The 17,818-nt window shown below is 42.8% G+C and overlaps 1 protein-coding gene across 4 annotated transcripts; it reads left to right on the forward strand.

The window, feature by feature from the left end:
• The first annotated feature begins 943 nt into the window (after positions 1 to 943).
• Positions 944 to 14,669, forward strand: LOC120025840 (crk-like protein). 4 transcript variants are annotated; one of them, XM_038970537.1, is made up of 4 exons: positions 944 to 1,004; positions 1,753 to 2,082; positions 5,019 to 5,487; positions 12,555 to 14,669. In XM_038970537.1, exons 2-4 carry the CDS (start codon positions 1,772 to 1,774, stop codon positions 12,687 to 12,689), a joined length of 915 nt encoding a protein of 304 aa, XP_038826465.1. In that variant the 5' UTR covers positions 944 to 1,004; positions 1,753 to 1,771; the 3' UTR covers positions 12,690 to 14,669. The 4 variants fall into 4 exon arrangements, with proteins under 4 accessions (XP_038826465.1, XP_038826462.1, XP_038826464.1 ...); XM_038970534.1 differs by having other exon boundaries at positions 950 to 1,368; XM_038970536.1 differs by having other exon boundaries at positions 950 to 1,296.
• Positions 14,670 to 17,818: the final 3,149 nt, after the last annotated feature.

The following is a 17,818-nucleotide window of genomic DNA, read 5'->3' on the forward strand; positions in this document are numbered from 1 at the left end:
TCTATATCGGTCTGCTAATAGAAGTAATACAAGCGTGATGTATTGCTGTCTCCACCTTCTTGCCCTTTGTGCTGTTGTCTGTGCCCAATAATGTTTGTACCATGTGTTGTGCTGCTGCCATGTTGTGTTGCTACCATGTTGTTGTCATGTTGTGTTGCTACCATGCTGTGTTTTCATGTGTTGCTGCCTTGCTATGTTGTTGTCTTAGGTCTCTCTTTATGTAGTGTTGTTTTGTCTCTCTTGATGTGATGCGTGTTTTGTCCTATTTCTTTTTTATATTTCTTTTTTTATCACAGGCCCAGTCCCTGCAGGAGGCCTTTGGCCTTTTGGTAGGCCTTCATTGTAAATTAAAATGTTTTCTTATCTGGCTTGCCTAGTTAAATAAAGATTAAATAACACAAAAAAGCCTTTACTTTAAAAAGTAAAGGCCCAGTGTACTACTTTTTAGCAAATAATATTTTTTACATTTTTTATAATTGGGATTTTTTCACGGGTGCTACAGCACCCTCAGCACCTCTACTTCCCGCTACTATGCCCCTATGCCTAGAAATGTTGAGTAGAACCACAAGTTGCCTTCTGAATCAAAGCCCATTTGAAAACTATACATTTGTACAAAGGTCCATCATCAAGGTCTTCCTATGATCTGGACATGATGTCCTCCTATGTTGTCCACATGATTGGATGCAGACTAAGAACCTGTTTTTACCTCCTCTCATTATTTTTCAAACAATTAGATAAGCCTCGGCCAACTAATAATAAAATCCACTGTGTCGTTTCAGATAGACATCTATTTCATATAGACAGCTATAGTGATTTTTTTCTTCTCAGAACCCACAATGTATTTTTTTGTCGTGCCGGGGTGGAGCACTCGCTCGAGGCGACAGTGACGTGCAGATAGACTGGGAGCGCGCAGACCCGCCCTCTATCCGCCATTTTTTTTTGTCTCGGACTCAATCAGGCTGGAGGTGTGGAGCCGAGTATAAACAAGGGAAAGAAAAATACTAGTGAGACCTTATTATTGAAACAAATCAGAGGACAGAAATATACTCAAGAAATTCTACTGTTTTGGGACTCTATATGCATGCAGGGGAACCGAGACACTCTTGTGATTTCATTTTGTGTGGAGACGTGTTGCAGGCCGCCATTTTTGTTACTGCCTCAAAAGTCAAGAAAAGGATCGAACATATATATTTCGTGCCTTACAGTTAGACCAAGAAGATACAAAGTAACAATTTGGGCTCCGGCGCACAGCTATTTGCAACATTGTATCGACATGGAGACTCGTTTAATCAAGTAGTGAGGCGACCTTTTCCGTTCTCATTTACTGACAGGGACTGGAGATGCACTATATTGTTTCATGAGATAGATGTATGTTTGCTTTTTCAGAAGACGGAACTTAAAGAGGAACCTTGATTGATCCTTGTTGCAGTCAGGCATTCTGTATATGTATAGCTTCTACTTTTAGACATTGAGAACTGGCATTTGTCATTGACAATAAATGAATAACCGTTACGCTTCAGAGTTGTCTCAAGCTATTCGCAGCCTGCCTCTGAAACGTCAGGTTACGTTTGTATTGGATTTAACTAACTGAAGCCTGCAGGCTTCGACTTGAAAATCAATTTGGGCGGCTGATTACCCTTCCCTGGATCTTCAAAATCAAGTTGTCAAAATCGTTATCTAGCTTATTTAGTTCTGTGTATTTGTTTATTTATTGTTTTAAACTAATATTTGTTATTTCTATTTTGTTTATAGAAGTACATTTTTATCAAATATGTCATCTGCACGGTTCGATCCATCGGACCGGTCCAGTTGGTATTTTGGGCCGGTGTCAAGACAGGAGGCGCAGAATAGATTACAAGGACAGAGGCATGGCATGTTTTTGGTTCGGGATTCCTCGACCTGCCCTGGCGACTATGTGCTGTCAGTATCTGAAAATTCCAAAGTGTCCCACTATATCATCAACTCCTTGCCATGCATGAGGTTCAAAATCGGCGATCAAGAATTCGATCACCTCCCAGCACTTTTGGAGTTCTATAAAATCCACTACCTGGATACGACTACACTGATAGAACCTGCCCCCAGGTAAGGAACTGCCAGAGGCTGCGCCTGCGGCCACATACCACTCAATGGAAATAAGTTAAAAACTCTTATTTAGGCCGCAGGTTTTCAAGATCTTTAAAATTCCAATGATTTGACACATTACCTGCTATGTGATGGACCTCTCAGAAACTGAGCCTGAGGGTTGTATCCCATGTCAATCATAAACTTATTGTACTTCTTGAGTAGTGACTGCATGTAATGACAGGTTTAACAATGACTTGCATAGTTCCTGTCCGGCTCGGCTTCCACCAGTTTGAGTTATTTATATGTTTCATAACAATTTGAACCTTGACTGGTGTGGTATGTTCACAAAGGGGGTGTGACACAAAACAGTAGTGACATTTGGGGAGAGGAATGTATATACTTTGATGTAGTCCAGCGTTTCCCAAACTCTGTCCTGTGGACCCCAAGGGGTGCTCGTTTTATTTTTTGCCCTAGCACTACACAGCTGATTCAAATAATCAAAGTTTGATGATGAGTTAATTATTTGAATCAGCTGTGTAGTGCTAAGGCAAAAAACAAAATACTGGGAAATACTGATCTAGTCAGATTTCATTATTTCAGCAGTAAAACTCGTGTTCATATTATATTGAAACAGTCGTGTGATAATCAATACTGAACAAAAATACACTTCATGACAAAGTATGTGGACACCTGCTTCTAGTCGAACATCTTATTTCAAAATCATCGGCATTAATATGAAGTTGGTCAACCTTTGCTGCTATAACAGCCTCCATTCTTCTGGGAAGGCTTTCCACTAGATGTTGGAATATTGCTGTAGGCACTTGATTCCATTCAGCCACGAGCATAAGTGAGGTCGGGCACTGATGTTGGGCGATTAGGCCTTTCTCGCAGTCCGCATTCCAATTCATCCCAAAGGTGTTCGATGGGGTTGAGATCAATGCTCTGTCCAGGCCAGTCAAGTTCTTATACACCGATCTCGAAAAACCATTTCTGTATGGACCTCGCTTTGTGCATTTGGGCAATTTCATGCTGAAACAGGAAAGGGCCTTCCACATAGTTGAAAGCACAGAATCGTCTAGAATGTAATTGTATGCTGTAATGTTAAGATTTCCTTTCACTGGAACTAAGGGACCTAGCCCGAACCATGAAAACAGCCCCCAGACCATTATTCCACCTCCACCAAACTTTACAGTTGGCACTATGCATCCGGGCAGGTAGGGTTCTCCTGGCATCCGCCAAACCCAGATTCGTCTGTCGGTGAAGCGTGGGTCATCACTCCAGAGAACGTTTTTCCACTGCTCCAGAGTCCAATGGTGGCGATCTTTACACCACTCCAGTCGTCGCTTGGCATTACGCGTTGTGGGGCTGCTCGGCCATGGAAACCCATTTCATGAAGCTCCAGACGAACAGTTCTTGTGCTGACGTTGCTTCCAGAGACAGTTTGGAACTCGGTAGTGAGTGTTGCAACCGAGGACAGAAGATTTTTATACGCTACGCGCTTCAGCACTCAGTGGTCCTGTTCTGTGAGCTTGTGTGGCCTACCACTTTGTGTCTGAGCCATTGTTGATCCTAGATATTCCACTTTACAATAACAGCACTTACAGTTGATCGGGGCAGCTCTAGAAGGGCAGAAATTTGGCGAACTGACTTGTTCGAAAGGTGGTATTTACCGATTTTTATTTACCTGTCCACAACTGGTGTGGCTGAAATAGCCAAATCCACTAATTTGAAGGGGTGTCCACAAACTTTTGTATATGTAGTGTATAAATGCAACAAGAAACAATTATAAAATATTTTACTGAGTTAGTTTGTATAAGGAAATCAGTGAATTGAAATAAATTAGGCCCTAATCTATTGACTGGAAAAACAGATATGCATCTGTTGGTCACAAATACCTTAAAAAAAAAGTTAGGGGCGTGGATCAGAAAACCAGTTAGTATCTGGTGTCACCACAATTTTCCTCATGTAGTGCGACACATCTCCTTCGCATCAGGCTGTTGATTGTGGCCTCTGGAATGTTGTCCCACTCCTCTTCAATGGCTGTGCTAAGTTGTTGCATATTGGTGGGAACTGGAACATGATGTCGTACACGTCGATCCAGCATCCCAAACATGCTCAATGGTTGACATGTCTGGTGAGTATGCAGGCCATAGAAGAACTGTGAAATGTTCAGCTTCCAGGAATTGTGTACAGATCCGTGCGGTATGGGGCCGTGTATTATCATGCTAAAACATGAGATGATGGCGGCGGATGAATGGCACGACAATGGACCTCAGGATCTCGTCACGGTATCTCTGTGCAGTCAAATTGCCATCAATAAAATGCAATTGTGTTCGTTGTCCGTAGTTTATGCCTACCCATACCATAACCCCACCGCCACCATGGGGCACTGTGTTCACTACGTTGACATCAGCAAACCGCTCGCCCTCACGACACCATTCACTTGGTCTGCGGTTGTGACGCCGGTTGGACGTGCTGCCAAATCCTCTAAAACAACTTTGTAGGCGGCTTATGGTAGAGAAAGGAACATTAAATTCTCTGGCAACAGTTCTGGTGGACATTCCTGCAGTCAGCATATCATTTGCATGCTCCCTCAACTTGAGACATCTGTGGCATTGTGTTGTGTGCACATTTTAGTGGCCTTTTATTGTCCCCAGCACAAGGTGCACATGTGTAATGATCATGCTGTTAAATTAACTTCTTGATATGCCACACCTGTCAGGTGGATGGATTATCTTGGCAAAAGAGATTCTCACTAACAAGGATGTAAACAAATTTGTGCACAACATTTTAGAGATGAGCTTTTTGTACATATGGAACATTTCTGGGATTTTTTTATTCCAGCTCATGAAACATGGGACCAACACTTTAGATGTTGCATTTATATTTTAATTCAGTGTACATGTTGATATATTTTTTTATGCTCCCCCTCCTCCGGCCCTCTTCCTACCCAGGTACCCAAACACAGCTATAGGCACCAGCCCCATTCAGACGATGGGCGGCCCAGAAGACAACCTGGAGTATGTGCGGACTCTGTACGACTTCACGGGCAGCGATGCTGAGGACCTGCCCTTTAAGAAGGGGGAGATCCTGATCATCCTGGAGAAGCCTGAGGAGCAGTGGTGGAGTGCCAAGAGCAAGGAGGGCCGCATGGGCATGATCCCTGTGCCCTATGTGGAGAAGCTGGTGCGACCCTCCCCTCATCCTGGCCAGCCTCCTCACGGCTCCCGCAACTCCAACAGCTATGGCATCCCCGAGCCGGCCCACGCTTACGCTCAGCCTCAGACCCCCTCGCCCCTTCCTCCTGTCACCCCCGGAGCGGTCATCACCCCCCTGCCCTCCATGCAGAACGGGCCAGTCATGGCTAAGGCCATCCAGAAACGAGTGCCCTGTGCCTATGACAAGACGGCCCTGGCTCTAGAGGTAGGAGTCCCTCACTTTTTGTCCCAGCATGGCTTTGTGAAGGGAGACCTCAATGCCTAAATGCTCCCAGTTGTCCTCTATGCTCGTAGTTCACTAGATTGTGTACATTTCATTAGATTTAATGAGCTGGTCATGTGAAAGTTGCATTGTAGTTTGTCAGGAACTTAAGCCTGCAGACACAGTACCCATTAGCTACGCTAGGCCCAATAATGGACTAAAGGAGCCTAACGTTACTCCTTATAGTCCAAAGACCTTACATGTTCTGTTTGAAGGTGATTTGCTATGGATACCAAAACAACCAAATACTCCATCTAAACGTGAATCAATTTTTAATTGTGGTACGGTTCTAGAAACATAAATCCTTCTACTTTCATATCACATCAAAATAGTTTCACAAATGTAAAATACACACTAACTGTACACTGTTTTAGACGCAGATAGCTAATTAGCGCAGGTAGTCCACTCTGTCTCCCATCTGTTTTACACAAACAAGCGCTGTAATATGGGAACCCTAACCCTTTAAAGGTGTGTAGTAATTTAACCTTTTTTTCTGATATGAAAGATACATTCTTTATGTTTCCAAAACCGTACCGCAAGCGATGCGTGTTAATGTTTAAAGCAAGCAAGAAGATTCGTCAATAGGCGCTAAAGCAGTTAGGGTCTGAATGCGGTAAGTCTACACAGGCAGCCCAATTCTGATATTTATTCCACAAATTGGTCTTTTGACGAATCGCATCAGATCTTTTCACATCAAATCTTTTTCAGAGCTGATCTGATTGGTCAAAAGACCAATTACATAAAAAAAGATAAGAATTGGGCTGCCTGTGTAAACGCAGCCATTGTGCCAAATATTATGGATCAAGTCATTTAAAGACAGTTGAGGTGACGACAGAATATGCTTGCTGCATCAGAACTGTCTTGCATTCCTCATATTTAGCTTTTGGGCTCCCAAGTGGCACAGCGGTCTAAGGCACAGCATCTCAGTGCTAGTGGCGTCACTACAGACCCTGGTTTGATTCCAAGCTGAATCACAACCGGCCGTGATTGGGAGTCCCATAGGGTGGCACACAATTGGCCCAGCGAGGTCTGGGTTTGGTCGGGGTAGGCCGTCATGGTAAATAAGAATTTGTTCTTAACTGACTTGCCTAGTTAAATAAATAGCTAGTCTTTTCTCCTCCTCCTCGCCTTCTCCTGCCCTGGCCAGTGGTATCAGTCTGTGTTGATTTTTCTTGAGGAAGTGCAAAGTACTCAGCTTTCTGTGGAGTAGAAATGCTGAGTAATCAGTGGCGGCAGGTGTCTCAGCTCTCTGGACTCATCTCTATTTGTTAAGCTCAGCCTCCAGTGGCTCCCGCTGTCCCAAAGATCACCCCTGAAGGACAGGCACCCCACGGGGAAGCTAGGGCTGATGACGTGCCAAGTGGGTATCAAACAACACTACAAGAGCTTCACCTTTGGTCAGTGGTTTAAGCATTGAAGTAAATTCAGGCTTTATTCTCTGTAGACCTCTCGCTCAGAGGGTAGTATCGAAAACCTGACCCTAGGGTCTGGTTTCAATGATGGACTCTTTTGGCATTGGGGCAGGGATTGTCAACTGGCGGCCCGCAAGCAATTTTTATTTGGGCTCCCAAAGGTTTTTTGTATTGAGATTTTTGGACATAAGACTGTAAAATCATTAGGAATTCATCTCAAAGTATTTCCACTCATAAATAGACATATGTCATTGTGTACCAATTTAATCAAGGTTTGCAATGATTATGTTTTTCGCAAATACCGTATCTGTTTGGGATTCTTGAGTACAAATGATATATACTTATGTTCTATCCCTCCGACCATCCTCTCAACAACAAAAAAATTGCCCGCAGCTGAGCCTAGTTGATGGCCGCTGACATAGAGGAACTACGTCACTGCCTACTTCACTACTTTGTCCGTTTTGAATAAAATACAAAATAGTAGCTAACAAGCTGGAGATCACGGAGGTTATTTTTAATGAGTGCATTTTGCAAGTGGCTAGTTTGCATCAACTACCTTAACTAAAACCACTGCAAGGTTTTGCCAGCAAACTTTGATTTTGAATCGTGACGTTCTTACATGTCTGCCTCAATCTGTTTCCCTTATCAACGTAGGCAGTGACGTAATTCCTCTATGCCAAAAGAGTCCATCATTGAAACCAGTAACTGTGTTGCCGAGGGTCGGGTTTTCGAGACTAGAGAGCGGGTGCAAGAGAGAAATCCTGAGATTATTCATTGATCAGAGGGGACGTGTTTTGTGCATCAGATCAGTTTGTTCTTATCATGTATCCGCCAGAGCAGACGGCAGCTTAGCACTTCAGATTTCAATCTGTCAGAAAGAAAGTCTGGGGTTGTGTGAATAGCACCACCTCTTTCACAAACTAGAGCAAGGCTGACTAATGCCTTGGACTACCAGCATACCCCAGAACACAGCCACATTTTTGTCAGTTAATATTACTGTAGCCTTCACCACCTTGGTTTAAGTCAAATCTGACTTAATCATGGAAACTGGGGGGAGGGGCTTCAGAGTACTAGACCCCCACACTATTGTAAACCGTCTCTCATTTAAGCATTGTTCACATTGGCAGTTTAAAATGATCAACAAAAAATGCATATCTGATTGGAATTTGTTCTTTTTGAACAGCCAAAAAGCACATTGATTCAGATATTTTAAGCCACATTTCAAACCACCTTTTGCTGGTGGTTTGAAATTAGATACAAATCTGATTCCTGGGCATGTAACTTGTCTGTCTGGTCAAATCTGATTTATTTGCCCGCAGGTGGTTTTTAGACTGTTAATGCTTGCTAGCTACTCAGCTACCATATGTTCTAGTCAGAACTGAGTAGCTTATTAATTATTAGTGAATGTGCTAGAATGCTAAATGGCTAGCTAGTTGACTGCTGTGGTTAGCCAAAAATGACTTGTTTTGAAAGTTGAATCAAATAATTTTATCCTTTGATGCTTTAAGTGTTCTTACACTATGATTTTGAACATTCAAAGCAACTGGGAAACGTCCATGGTGGGCATTGTCACCTTAGTTTGCTTTCTGAGTGATGGGAAGCACAGGCACCACCACCACCATCAGCTTACACCACTGCGCACACACCCGTCATTACTATGACAACTAGCATAGCAATGTCAGCAAATAACTGCTGTCTGAACACACACAAATCCTAGTTGGTTACTTGTAACTTGCTGTTTGGACAGTCAGTATTCCAAAACGGATTTGAAAAACAAAGCCGATTTGAGAATTAAGGCCTGCAGTGTGAACAAGGCTTCAGTTAGAGATTCTAGTCAATGGTGCATCTGTTTCTACAGCAGGCTTCTGGTGGGTAAAAGTCTGTTAGGGACTTCCCCATGCTGTTGCTGCAAAGTTACTCCCACTCTTCATACACCCACTCCTCAAGCCTGACTAAGCTTTGAGAAGAACTAGCCCTCTAGATCTTCTGTAGTCATGTGCTCCTTCATGGTCATTCACCTACTCACTTAAAAGCTTTGTAGACATGGATATGTAGGCCACCTATTAGTCTAGCAGAGACTTGCCTTTAGCCAAGGCTAATAGCACTACTAGCAATATATCTCTGACACGTTTTCATGGAGTTGCTGGCACTCTATCGAAAGTTGTTCTTAGGAGGTCTGATTTATATGAACTGTCGTAGTGTCCCAGAAGTACTTTGACCTTTTGACCCACAAAGACTAGAGTTCAGCGGCCGATCCACTGCTTAAATCAGAGCCCTTTAGTGTCCTCTCTCCTCTGTGACCTGGAACCTGACAAGTGACCAAGTGGTGGAGTGTGTTGATTCCTTAGTAGGCGAACGAAGACGGTCCTCCCCTCCTCGATAGCATAATTCTGGCGAGGAAGCACAAGTGTATCCTACCACGGAAGAGTTTTTATATCTGCAACACCCCCTTTGAATCAGCCCCCCATTAGAAAACCATGCACACGTTTAAAAACAATAGAATGAATGAATGAAATTACATTTTTGTGTCAAATCGCCAGTTGGCAACCCATCCCTTATGGGATTAATTGACACATGAACAAACATTACAATAATTCAGTGATAATTCTTCTTCCGGTGTTCTCTGCAGTGTGCATCGATTAAATTCTTCTTTTTTTAATCAATACATATAAATAGTAAATAAGGTTATCCAAACAATATTTATAAATACAGAAAAATTCAAATTGAACCCAGTCTGGCACAAAGAAGATTCATGTGTGAGACAGGCCAACACAATCTATATACAATACGCTACTTATTGTTTTATCTATAAAATGTCTTGCCCAACTAACTTAATTTGTTTTTATCACTTTACATTTATTTTGGGATACACCCCTGTAAACGTAATTTGCCTGATGCCATGTGAGTGGAGGAGGGTCTCATTTCATACAAGCACGTTTTCGTCCACGTTCCCTTTCCTCGCCACCTCTCCTCGATTACCTTTGACCTTTTTTCAAAGTAGGTGAGAGAGGGTGGAGGTGAGGGGACGCAGGAGGTGAGCAAATGTAATTGAGAAAAAGGTGTCGAACAGTGTCAAACAATTGTTTTAAGTTTAACAACAATTCTCAACAGAATTTGTTTTCATATTTGCGTGTGTTTATAGCTTAGACCCTATTTCGCATCTGAGGTTTTTGTGTTGGGCCTGCCATCGGTTGAGACATGACATGCTTTTGAATAGAGGGTGGGTATAATTTCATTCATAGAAATACAATTAATAGAATGGACGTATCCCTTCATACCACTACAATTTAGCTGCTACACCATTGAAATTTTAAATTGAAGTTAACTTCTAATTACTACCACGAAGATGACCGCCGGTCCACCCATATTCGAATGTCAACTTAAATGATTATGTCTATTCTATTATTTATGTTTCTATGTTGTCAATAGGTTCCCTGTGGAGGATTGACAGTATAATTTAAAACAACACATTCCCATTCAAGTCAACATTCTCTGATGTGTGGACTCCAACGTTCTTTGTAGTACTATTTGAGAGTTAAAATGTCTATTTTAGTACACAGACAAAACATGACACACACCCTGTGTACAAGAGTATGCTGTATCTCAACCGATGGCGTGCACAACACAACCTTAGATGACGTAATATAGGGTCTAAGCTACAACATTCAATAATATGAAAAAAAACTGAGTTGAAGCGTTTTTAAGTCATTGACGTTAAAGGTAAAAAAATTAAAAAATCCAATTTAACAAGCCTGTTTGTAAGCTTTTAAATTACATCTAGCTCAACCGTTTTTATATTTTCCAGTAATGAAGACATGAATGTCTCATGGTATGGTGGGGTATGCAAAATGGTTCAACTTTGAGCACATTTATCTCCTTAATTCTTTTTCTCATTCAGGTCCAAATGGTCATTTTCTGAGCACTTCTACAATGGGCAAATATGTATGGAAGGTTTTGTTCAAATTCAAAAGGGGTGCTGTCAAAAAGTGATTCAAATGGATTCACTCTAATATTATCTCTGTCACTCAGAGTAGGTCATGGCCAACAGCAAAAACCTACAATTTTGCAGGCTATTTTGGGAACATCTGTTTCAGGAATGGAACCTGAGTCATTATATATAATTTCATCTGAAAGGAGGAATATTTTTTATATATTTTTTTATTTAACCTTTATTTAACTAGGCAAATCAGTTAAGAACAAATTATTATTTACAACAGGCTACCGGGGAACAGTGGGTTAACTGCCTCGTTCAGGGGCAGAACGACAGATTTGTACCTTGTCAGCTCAGGGATTCGATCCAGCAACCTTTCGGTTACTGACTCAACACTCTAACCACTAGGCTACCTGCCTCCCCCAATATACCCTGTGCTATACCGCACCACCCAGCCCCTTCATAACCAAGACGGCTACTGAAATCTAGTTATTACCAGCCTAATGTTTGATTATTGAAGATATATGAACATTTGCAAGGACCGTTCTCACAAGATGTCCACTTTAGAATATTGTGTCACCACACAACAGGATCATTTCTTATATAAAGAAGGTGCAAGTAGCCTATACACACAGTGTACGATCACCTTCCTAATGTTGACCTGCACCCCCTTTTGCCCTCAGAACAGTCTTAATTCGTCTGGGCATGGACTCTACAAGTTGTCAAGTGTTCCACAGGGATGCTGGCCCTTGTTGGCTCCAATGCTTCCCACAGTTGTGTCAAGTTGGCTCAATGTCCTTTGGCTGTTGGACCATTCTTGATACACAAGGGAAACTGTTGAGTGTGAAAAACCCAGCAGGTTTGCAGTTCTTGACACACTCAAACCGGTGGGCCTGGCACCTACTACCATACCCTGTTCAAATATACTTAAATATTTTGTCTTGCCCATTCACCCTCTGAATGCCACATACACAATCCATGTCTCAATTGTCTCAAGGCTTAAAAATCCTTCTTTAACCTTTCTCCTCCCCTTTGTTATTGAAGTGGATTTAACAAGTGACATCAATAAGAGATCATAGCTTTCACCTGTATTTACCTGGTCAATCTGTCATGGAAAGAGCAGGTGTTCCTAATTTTTTTAATACTCAGTGTACATTGGATTTTACCGAGAGGTTATTTCAGGACCTTTGTCATCCTTTTGAAGTAGTCCGATTTAGTTATATTAAATGTTAAGTACATCAATGTTCTTTCACTATGCGAGGTGAGGATTATGATTATGGATGGCACATCTATATGACTTCAATGTCCTTGAAGCCTCATTCTGATCCATACATTCTGCTACATCTAGAGCCTGCCCTCCACGTTCAGGTTTTAATCTTCCTCTTAGCAATGGCAACTTCCCACATTTAATCCTGAGTGAATAGCATATGGTCTGTGCAGATAGGGGTCACGCACAGTGTCGCAAAGCACCAAAGTTATGGCTTTCTGCTCGGCCTGTCACAACCATATTACAGTGTCAAATACATGGAGGGTTGGCAAGATCAATGAGTCTCAGTCAGTACTTTATTGTGTGATGGAGGCTCTTAGCACTTATCTTAAATTGTCCACCTCATTTGTCTGTGGAATTAAGGAAAACTTAACTCCAACCGTCCTTCATTTCTCCTCAGGTGGGTGATATAGTCAAAGTGACGAGGATGAACATCAGCGGTCAGTGGGAGGGAGAGGTGAATGGCCGGAGGGGTCTCTTCCCCTTCACCCATGTCAAAATAATGGACCCCCAGAATCCGGATGAGAGTGAATGACCTGGACCCCAACCAACCCTCCCTCCCCACAGTGACACTCAAACCTGCTGGCTGTCTCCACCCCGCCTGCCAGTGTCACCACGATTATGTGCTTGCCTGCTTGGGGCTGTGCCACAGCGGTCTCTGTTATCGTCACTCCAACCATTGTGCGGCTTTCTGACTGTTTACAGCTCTAGACTCAACTGAACTCCCCCATCCCCTACCTGGTTACAGGCTCGTCAGTGTTTTTTGCCTTTATGTCTTTTCATTTTCAGACCATCGGTTGGTTGTGTTTGTTGCCATGGCTCCCATGACGCCATGTCTTACCTGGTCATTTTTTATTTGATCTTGGTTACATTTGAATACTTATGGATTTTTTGAGAGCTTGCTTGGACTGTTGTGGATGGGAGGAGGTTAATGTGAAAAAGAAGAGAGGTGACTGAACATCACATGGACTGACTGAGAGCAAAGTCATAAAGGGCTCCAAGTGGGGCCTGAGGATAGAACCAGACAGTTAACTGTGTCTCTCTCCAAACAATCATTCACTGTTGGTACCTTAGCCACGTACACACACACAGATTGACCATTACTTGTTGTGTGTGTGTGTGTGTGTGTGTGTGTGTGTGTGTGTGTGTGTGTGTGTGTGTGTGTGTGTGTGTGTGTGTGTGTGTGTGTTTTGTGGATCAGTCTCTTGACTGACACAAGCTGAGCTGACTTGGGCAGGAGGACATGGCAGAGGCTGACAGGGGAGTTCAAGCTCACATGGATTCTGCCTTGTGGAATAGCCCATAGCCTCAGTGACACAGACCTAGTTGACAGTTTCGTTATTTATGATTTCCCCAGACTACATGTGAAATGGCCAAATGTGAAGACATATTTTGTTTAATTTGTGCCATAAATTCAGGAGTGCTGAGCGAGGCGTTTGTCGTAGTATAGGTGCATGACTGTGACCAGGCTATAGCCAATGTTGTAAGAGGACTTATAAATGCTGTTGAGGGGTAAGGGCTTTTCTATGAGACGGATGCCTCATGCATCCAATGATATGGGTCACAGGAGGTGGGCAAAGGTTGCAGCCAGCCAATGACACCCCATCAATGCCTTTCACTGAAAAATGCAACTTTAGTACAAGCAATCCTTCCCTGTTTCCTCCCCAGGTTCCCTAAGGTGGTGATTGGTTACACCCCCGACTCTCATCTCTAGCCAGTGTTAACTGTCAAGCACAGGACATGAGAAGAGAACTTGGTTGTCTTTGGTTATGTCTGACTGACATTGTGATGCCAGAGCTGTCCTGCTCTCTGGTCTTGGTGTGAGTGTGCTGATAAAGAGCTTCATTAGATCTCTGCTGTAAAGAAGACTTACCCTTCCCCTAGTGCTTGCCCATCAATCCCCCTGAGCTTTTTCATTGGGTAGAGTAATACCATTGTACAACTATCAATCATGTCCTGACTGTAGTGTTTTTTGTTAGCCAACTGTTGAGTTGAGCATTTAATATTTGTTTTAATAACCTTGTAAACAATTAGACTGAAGGTTACTTTTTTTAAAGGGAAAAAAATGCCTGCTGGTGGCCTCTGTGCATGACCTCTTGGCCTCTCCCAGGTCAAATGCTGCTTTGTCTCATTGAAAATTTTCTCATTAAAATATGAATTAGACTTGTTTTTATGGCATCTGTGGAATCAATCCATTCAAATGTAGTTTGGTTTTCCTTGTGCAACCTCCATATTAAACCCTCTGATTAAGCAATACACCAATTTTAATTTACGTTTTAGTTGGGTAAACATATTTTTATCAACGTGCTTTGTAAAGGCATTAACAGTATTACTGTTTTTTCCCTCATGTTTTAGAGTGCCTCCGTGTTGTCGTCTTAATTCAAAATAAAAAATTGTGCCTTTTTATTTTCTTATACCATTTACATGTGTTAATATTTCCCATGGTTAACACCTGTCCTGGTATGGCCCTTTATGTACAGAACAAGTAAATAAAATGTATGTCTACTTAAGTTGATCTGACCTCTTTACTATGAGGGTAATGAGTTCCCCAAATAAGTCTCTTCTTCTGCTCAGAACAGACAGGGGGAAATGTGTTTGGTAAAGGGGAGCAGGTGGATGGGATGTTTTGCAGCAGGACTGACTGTATCTGGAGCAGGGGACATTTGCTCTCCATCTCCGCTTCATTTCTATCAGTTCCAGTTTTGATTGGGGCTGTGCCCAGGAGAACGGAAGCAATTAATGAATGTTAATGAAGTGCTAATAAAAGAAAGCTTGCACACGCAGCGCTGACCTAGAGAGAGAGAGAAACTTTTCAAGGGCAAGGTTTATTCTAAATCTCTTCTCATATGATGAGTTATCCCTCTGTTTTATTGGGATAAAGTCTTTTTTTGACATGTGACTGGTTTCAGGAAACTAGGCGTATATTTAATACGTGCATGCAGGTCTACTACATAAATGTAACCATCTAAGGTTTCAGTTGAATAGGGTACACTTTGGGAAAGCAATGCTCAGTTGATTTAATACCAGCTTAGTTTTACGGTCTCCAAACTAATTTGACAGGTATTTGTGAGGTCTTCTTGGTGAGTAAGAAGAGAGTGTGGTCTGTGCTGGAGGAGGGGAAAGGAGATGGGATGGAGGGCAATGCTTGAGTTCTCTGGCCTGTTGGTATGCAAACCAGATGGCATCCAGCCTCGACCAGGCTATTTGGGAAGAATGTCCAACAAGCCACATGCCATCCGAATTGTTTAACTGCCTTAATTTTGCTGGACCGCAGGAAGAGTAATGGGGATCCTTAATAAATACATATTGTGTGGTCTTTGGAGATTACATTATACAACTGGAGGTGACATCTGCATCTATGTCTACTCTTCCGGTATCTCTCGATCTGTGGCTGACTCCTTGAACTAGAAACCCATACTACATTGAAGAGCCTCTGCTTCTAGCAGCCTAGGTAGTAAGCGATATTGTCTACTCTTTGAGCTCGGCGTATGACATCTCCAGACACTGCCGCCTGGCAGACTGGGGGGCTACAGATGCTCACAATGATACACAAGAACAGGTGCATATGAGCGCTAGACTGCGGCCAACTCTGGGGTTACCACTGCCGCCGGGTGTCTCGCGGACAAAGTGTCACTGCACTGGCGGCAATATAAATAAGGCCATTACGTAACTGTCTCTGGGCCCATATGCTTCTGAAACAAATGGTACAGTAGCCTACTATGTTCTAGATTTAGCAACTGCATACACGTACCTCAGGACTACAGGAAAAGTGATTACCCACAAGAGGGTGTTGTTTTACGCCAAATTCGAAGCAGCTGTGTGCCTCTCCCCCATCCTCCCCTTTTGCACCTTCCTTTTACAGGAATGGGCCCCCATTTATTTGTATAGGTCTCTATCCGCTGTCCCTCCCCAGCCAAGCAGGTGCATGTAGACTACTCCACATTCTCGCCGTTGCCACCAAGAAGCTGAAACAGTCCACTGCAGTCTACGCCAACCTGCATCATTGACCTGTTCAGCATCAATGATCACATCTACATGCACACCAATATCTCCTTATTATTCGGGATACTCAGGTCATCTGTTTTTGAATTGAGGCATATAAACATCATATCCCGTTTACAATAACACGTAAAAGCTTGCATCCCAGTTATGAGAAACCTGGATAAGATGTCTGGGATATGCTGATCTTAGAATGGGTATTGTGGCATGTCAACAGCTTATCCTGTTTACTGTTTTTTTTTCTTTGCGGTCTGCACATGCTCAGTTTCGAATATCATGTTGACAGTTCAGGGCAGGGTACTGGGTGAAGGGCTGCTAGTGATGGGTATTTTACAGTCTGTAAAATCACAATAAAATAACAATAACGAGGCTAGATACAGTGTATTCAGAAAGTATTCAAACCCCTGGACTTTTTCCACATTTTGTTAAGTTTCAGCCTTATTCTAAAATGGATGACATTTTTTCCCCTCATCAATCTACACACAATACCCCATATTGACAAAGCAAAAACAGGTTTTTAGAATTTTCCGCAAACGTATAAAAAAACATTAGTATTCGCACCCTTTACTAAATACTTTGTTAAAGTACCTTTGGCAGCGATTACAGCCTTGACTCTTCTTGGGTATGTCCTGTTGGAAGGTGAACCTTCGCCCCAGTCTGAGGTCCTGAGCGCTCTGGAGCAGGTTTTCCTCAATGATCTCTCTGTACTTTGCTCCGTTCATCTTTTCCTCAATAGTGACTAGTCTCCCAGTCCCTGCCGCTGAACAACATCCGCACAGTATGATGCTGCCACCACCATACTTAACCATAGGGATGGTTCCAGGTTTCCTCCAGACGTGACCCTTGGCATTCAGGCCAAAGAGTTCAATCTTGGTTTCATCAGACCAGAGAATCTTGTTTCTCATGGACTGAGAGTCCTTTAGGTGCCTTTTGGCAAACTCCAAGCGGGCTGTCTTGTGCCTTTTACTGAGGAGTGGCTTCAGTCTGGCACTTTACCATAAAGGCCTGATTGGTGGAGTGCTGAAGAGATTGTTGTCCTTCTGGAAGGTCTCCCATCTCCACAGAGGAATTCTGGAGCTCTTTCAGAGTCACCGTCTGTGGATCTATTGGGGCGGTATGCAAATGTAAGTGGGTCTAGGGTGTCAGGTAAGGTGGAGGTGATATGATCCTTAACTAGCCTCTCAAAGCACTTCATGATGACAGAAGTGAGTGCTATGGGGCAAGAGTAATTTAGTTCAGTTACCATTTCTTTCTTGGGCACAGGAACAATGGTGGACATCTTGAAGCCAGTGGGGACAGCAGTCGCCTCATCTCCACTCTGGTCCATCCATTTGTCCTGTCCAGGGAGAGGAATCCAATTTTGTACTTGGTTGACTTGATCAAATGCAGCAGAAAGTACGGAACGAATGATGGGGTCTATTTTTTTCCAGTTTTGATTACGCACGGAGAGCTGAACCGCTCAGGCTATTGTCAGGCTAGGTACAGCTAAAACAGATTGTTTTATTGACAAAATGAGACCTGGAAATGGTCCTGGACAATCACAATCATTGTCTGTAATCAGGCAGCTGTCACTCACAGTCTTCGCATGGGCTTCAGTCCAATAAATCAAATCATATCAAATTTTATTGGTCACATACAGTACACATGATTAGCAGATGTTATTGC

Source organism: Salvelinus namaycush, chromosome 31, assembly GCF_016432855.1.
Source record: "Salvelinus namaycush isolate Seneca chromosome 31, SaNama_1.0, whole genome shotgun sequence".
Taxonomy (NCBI): Eukaryota; Metazoa; Chordata; class Actinopteri; order Salmoniformes; family Salmonidae; genus Salvelinus; species Salvelinus namaycush.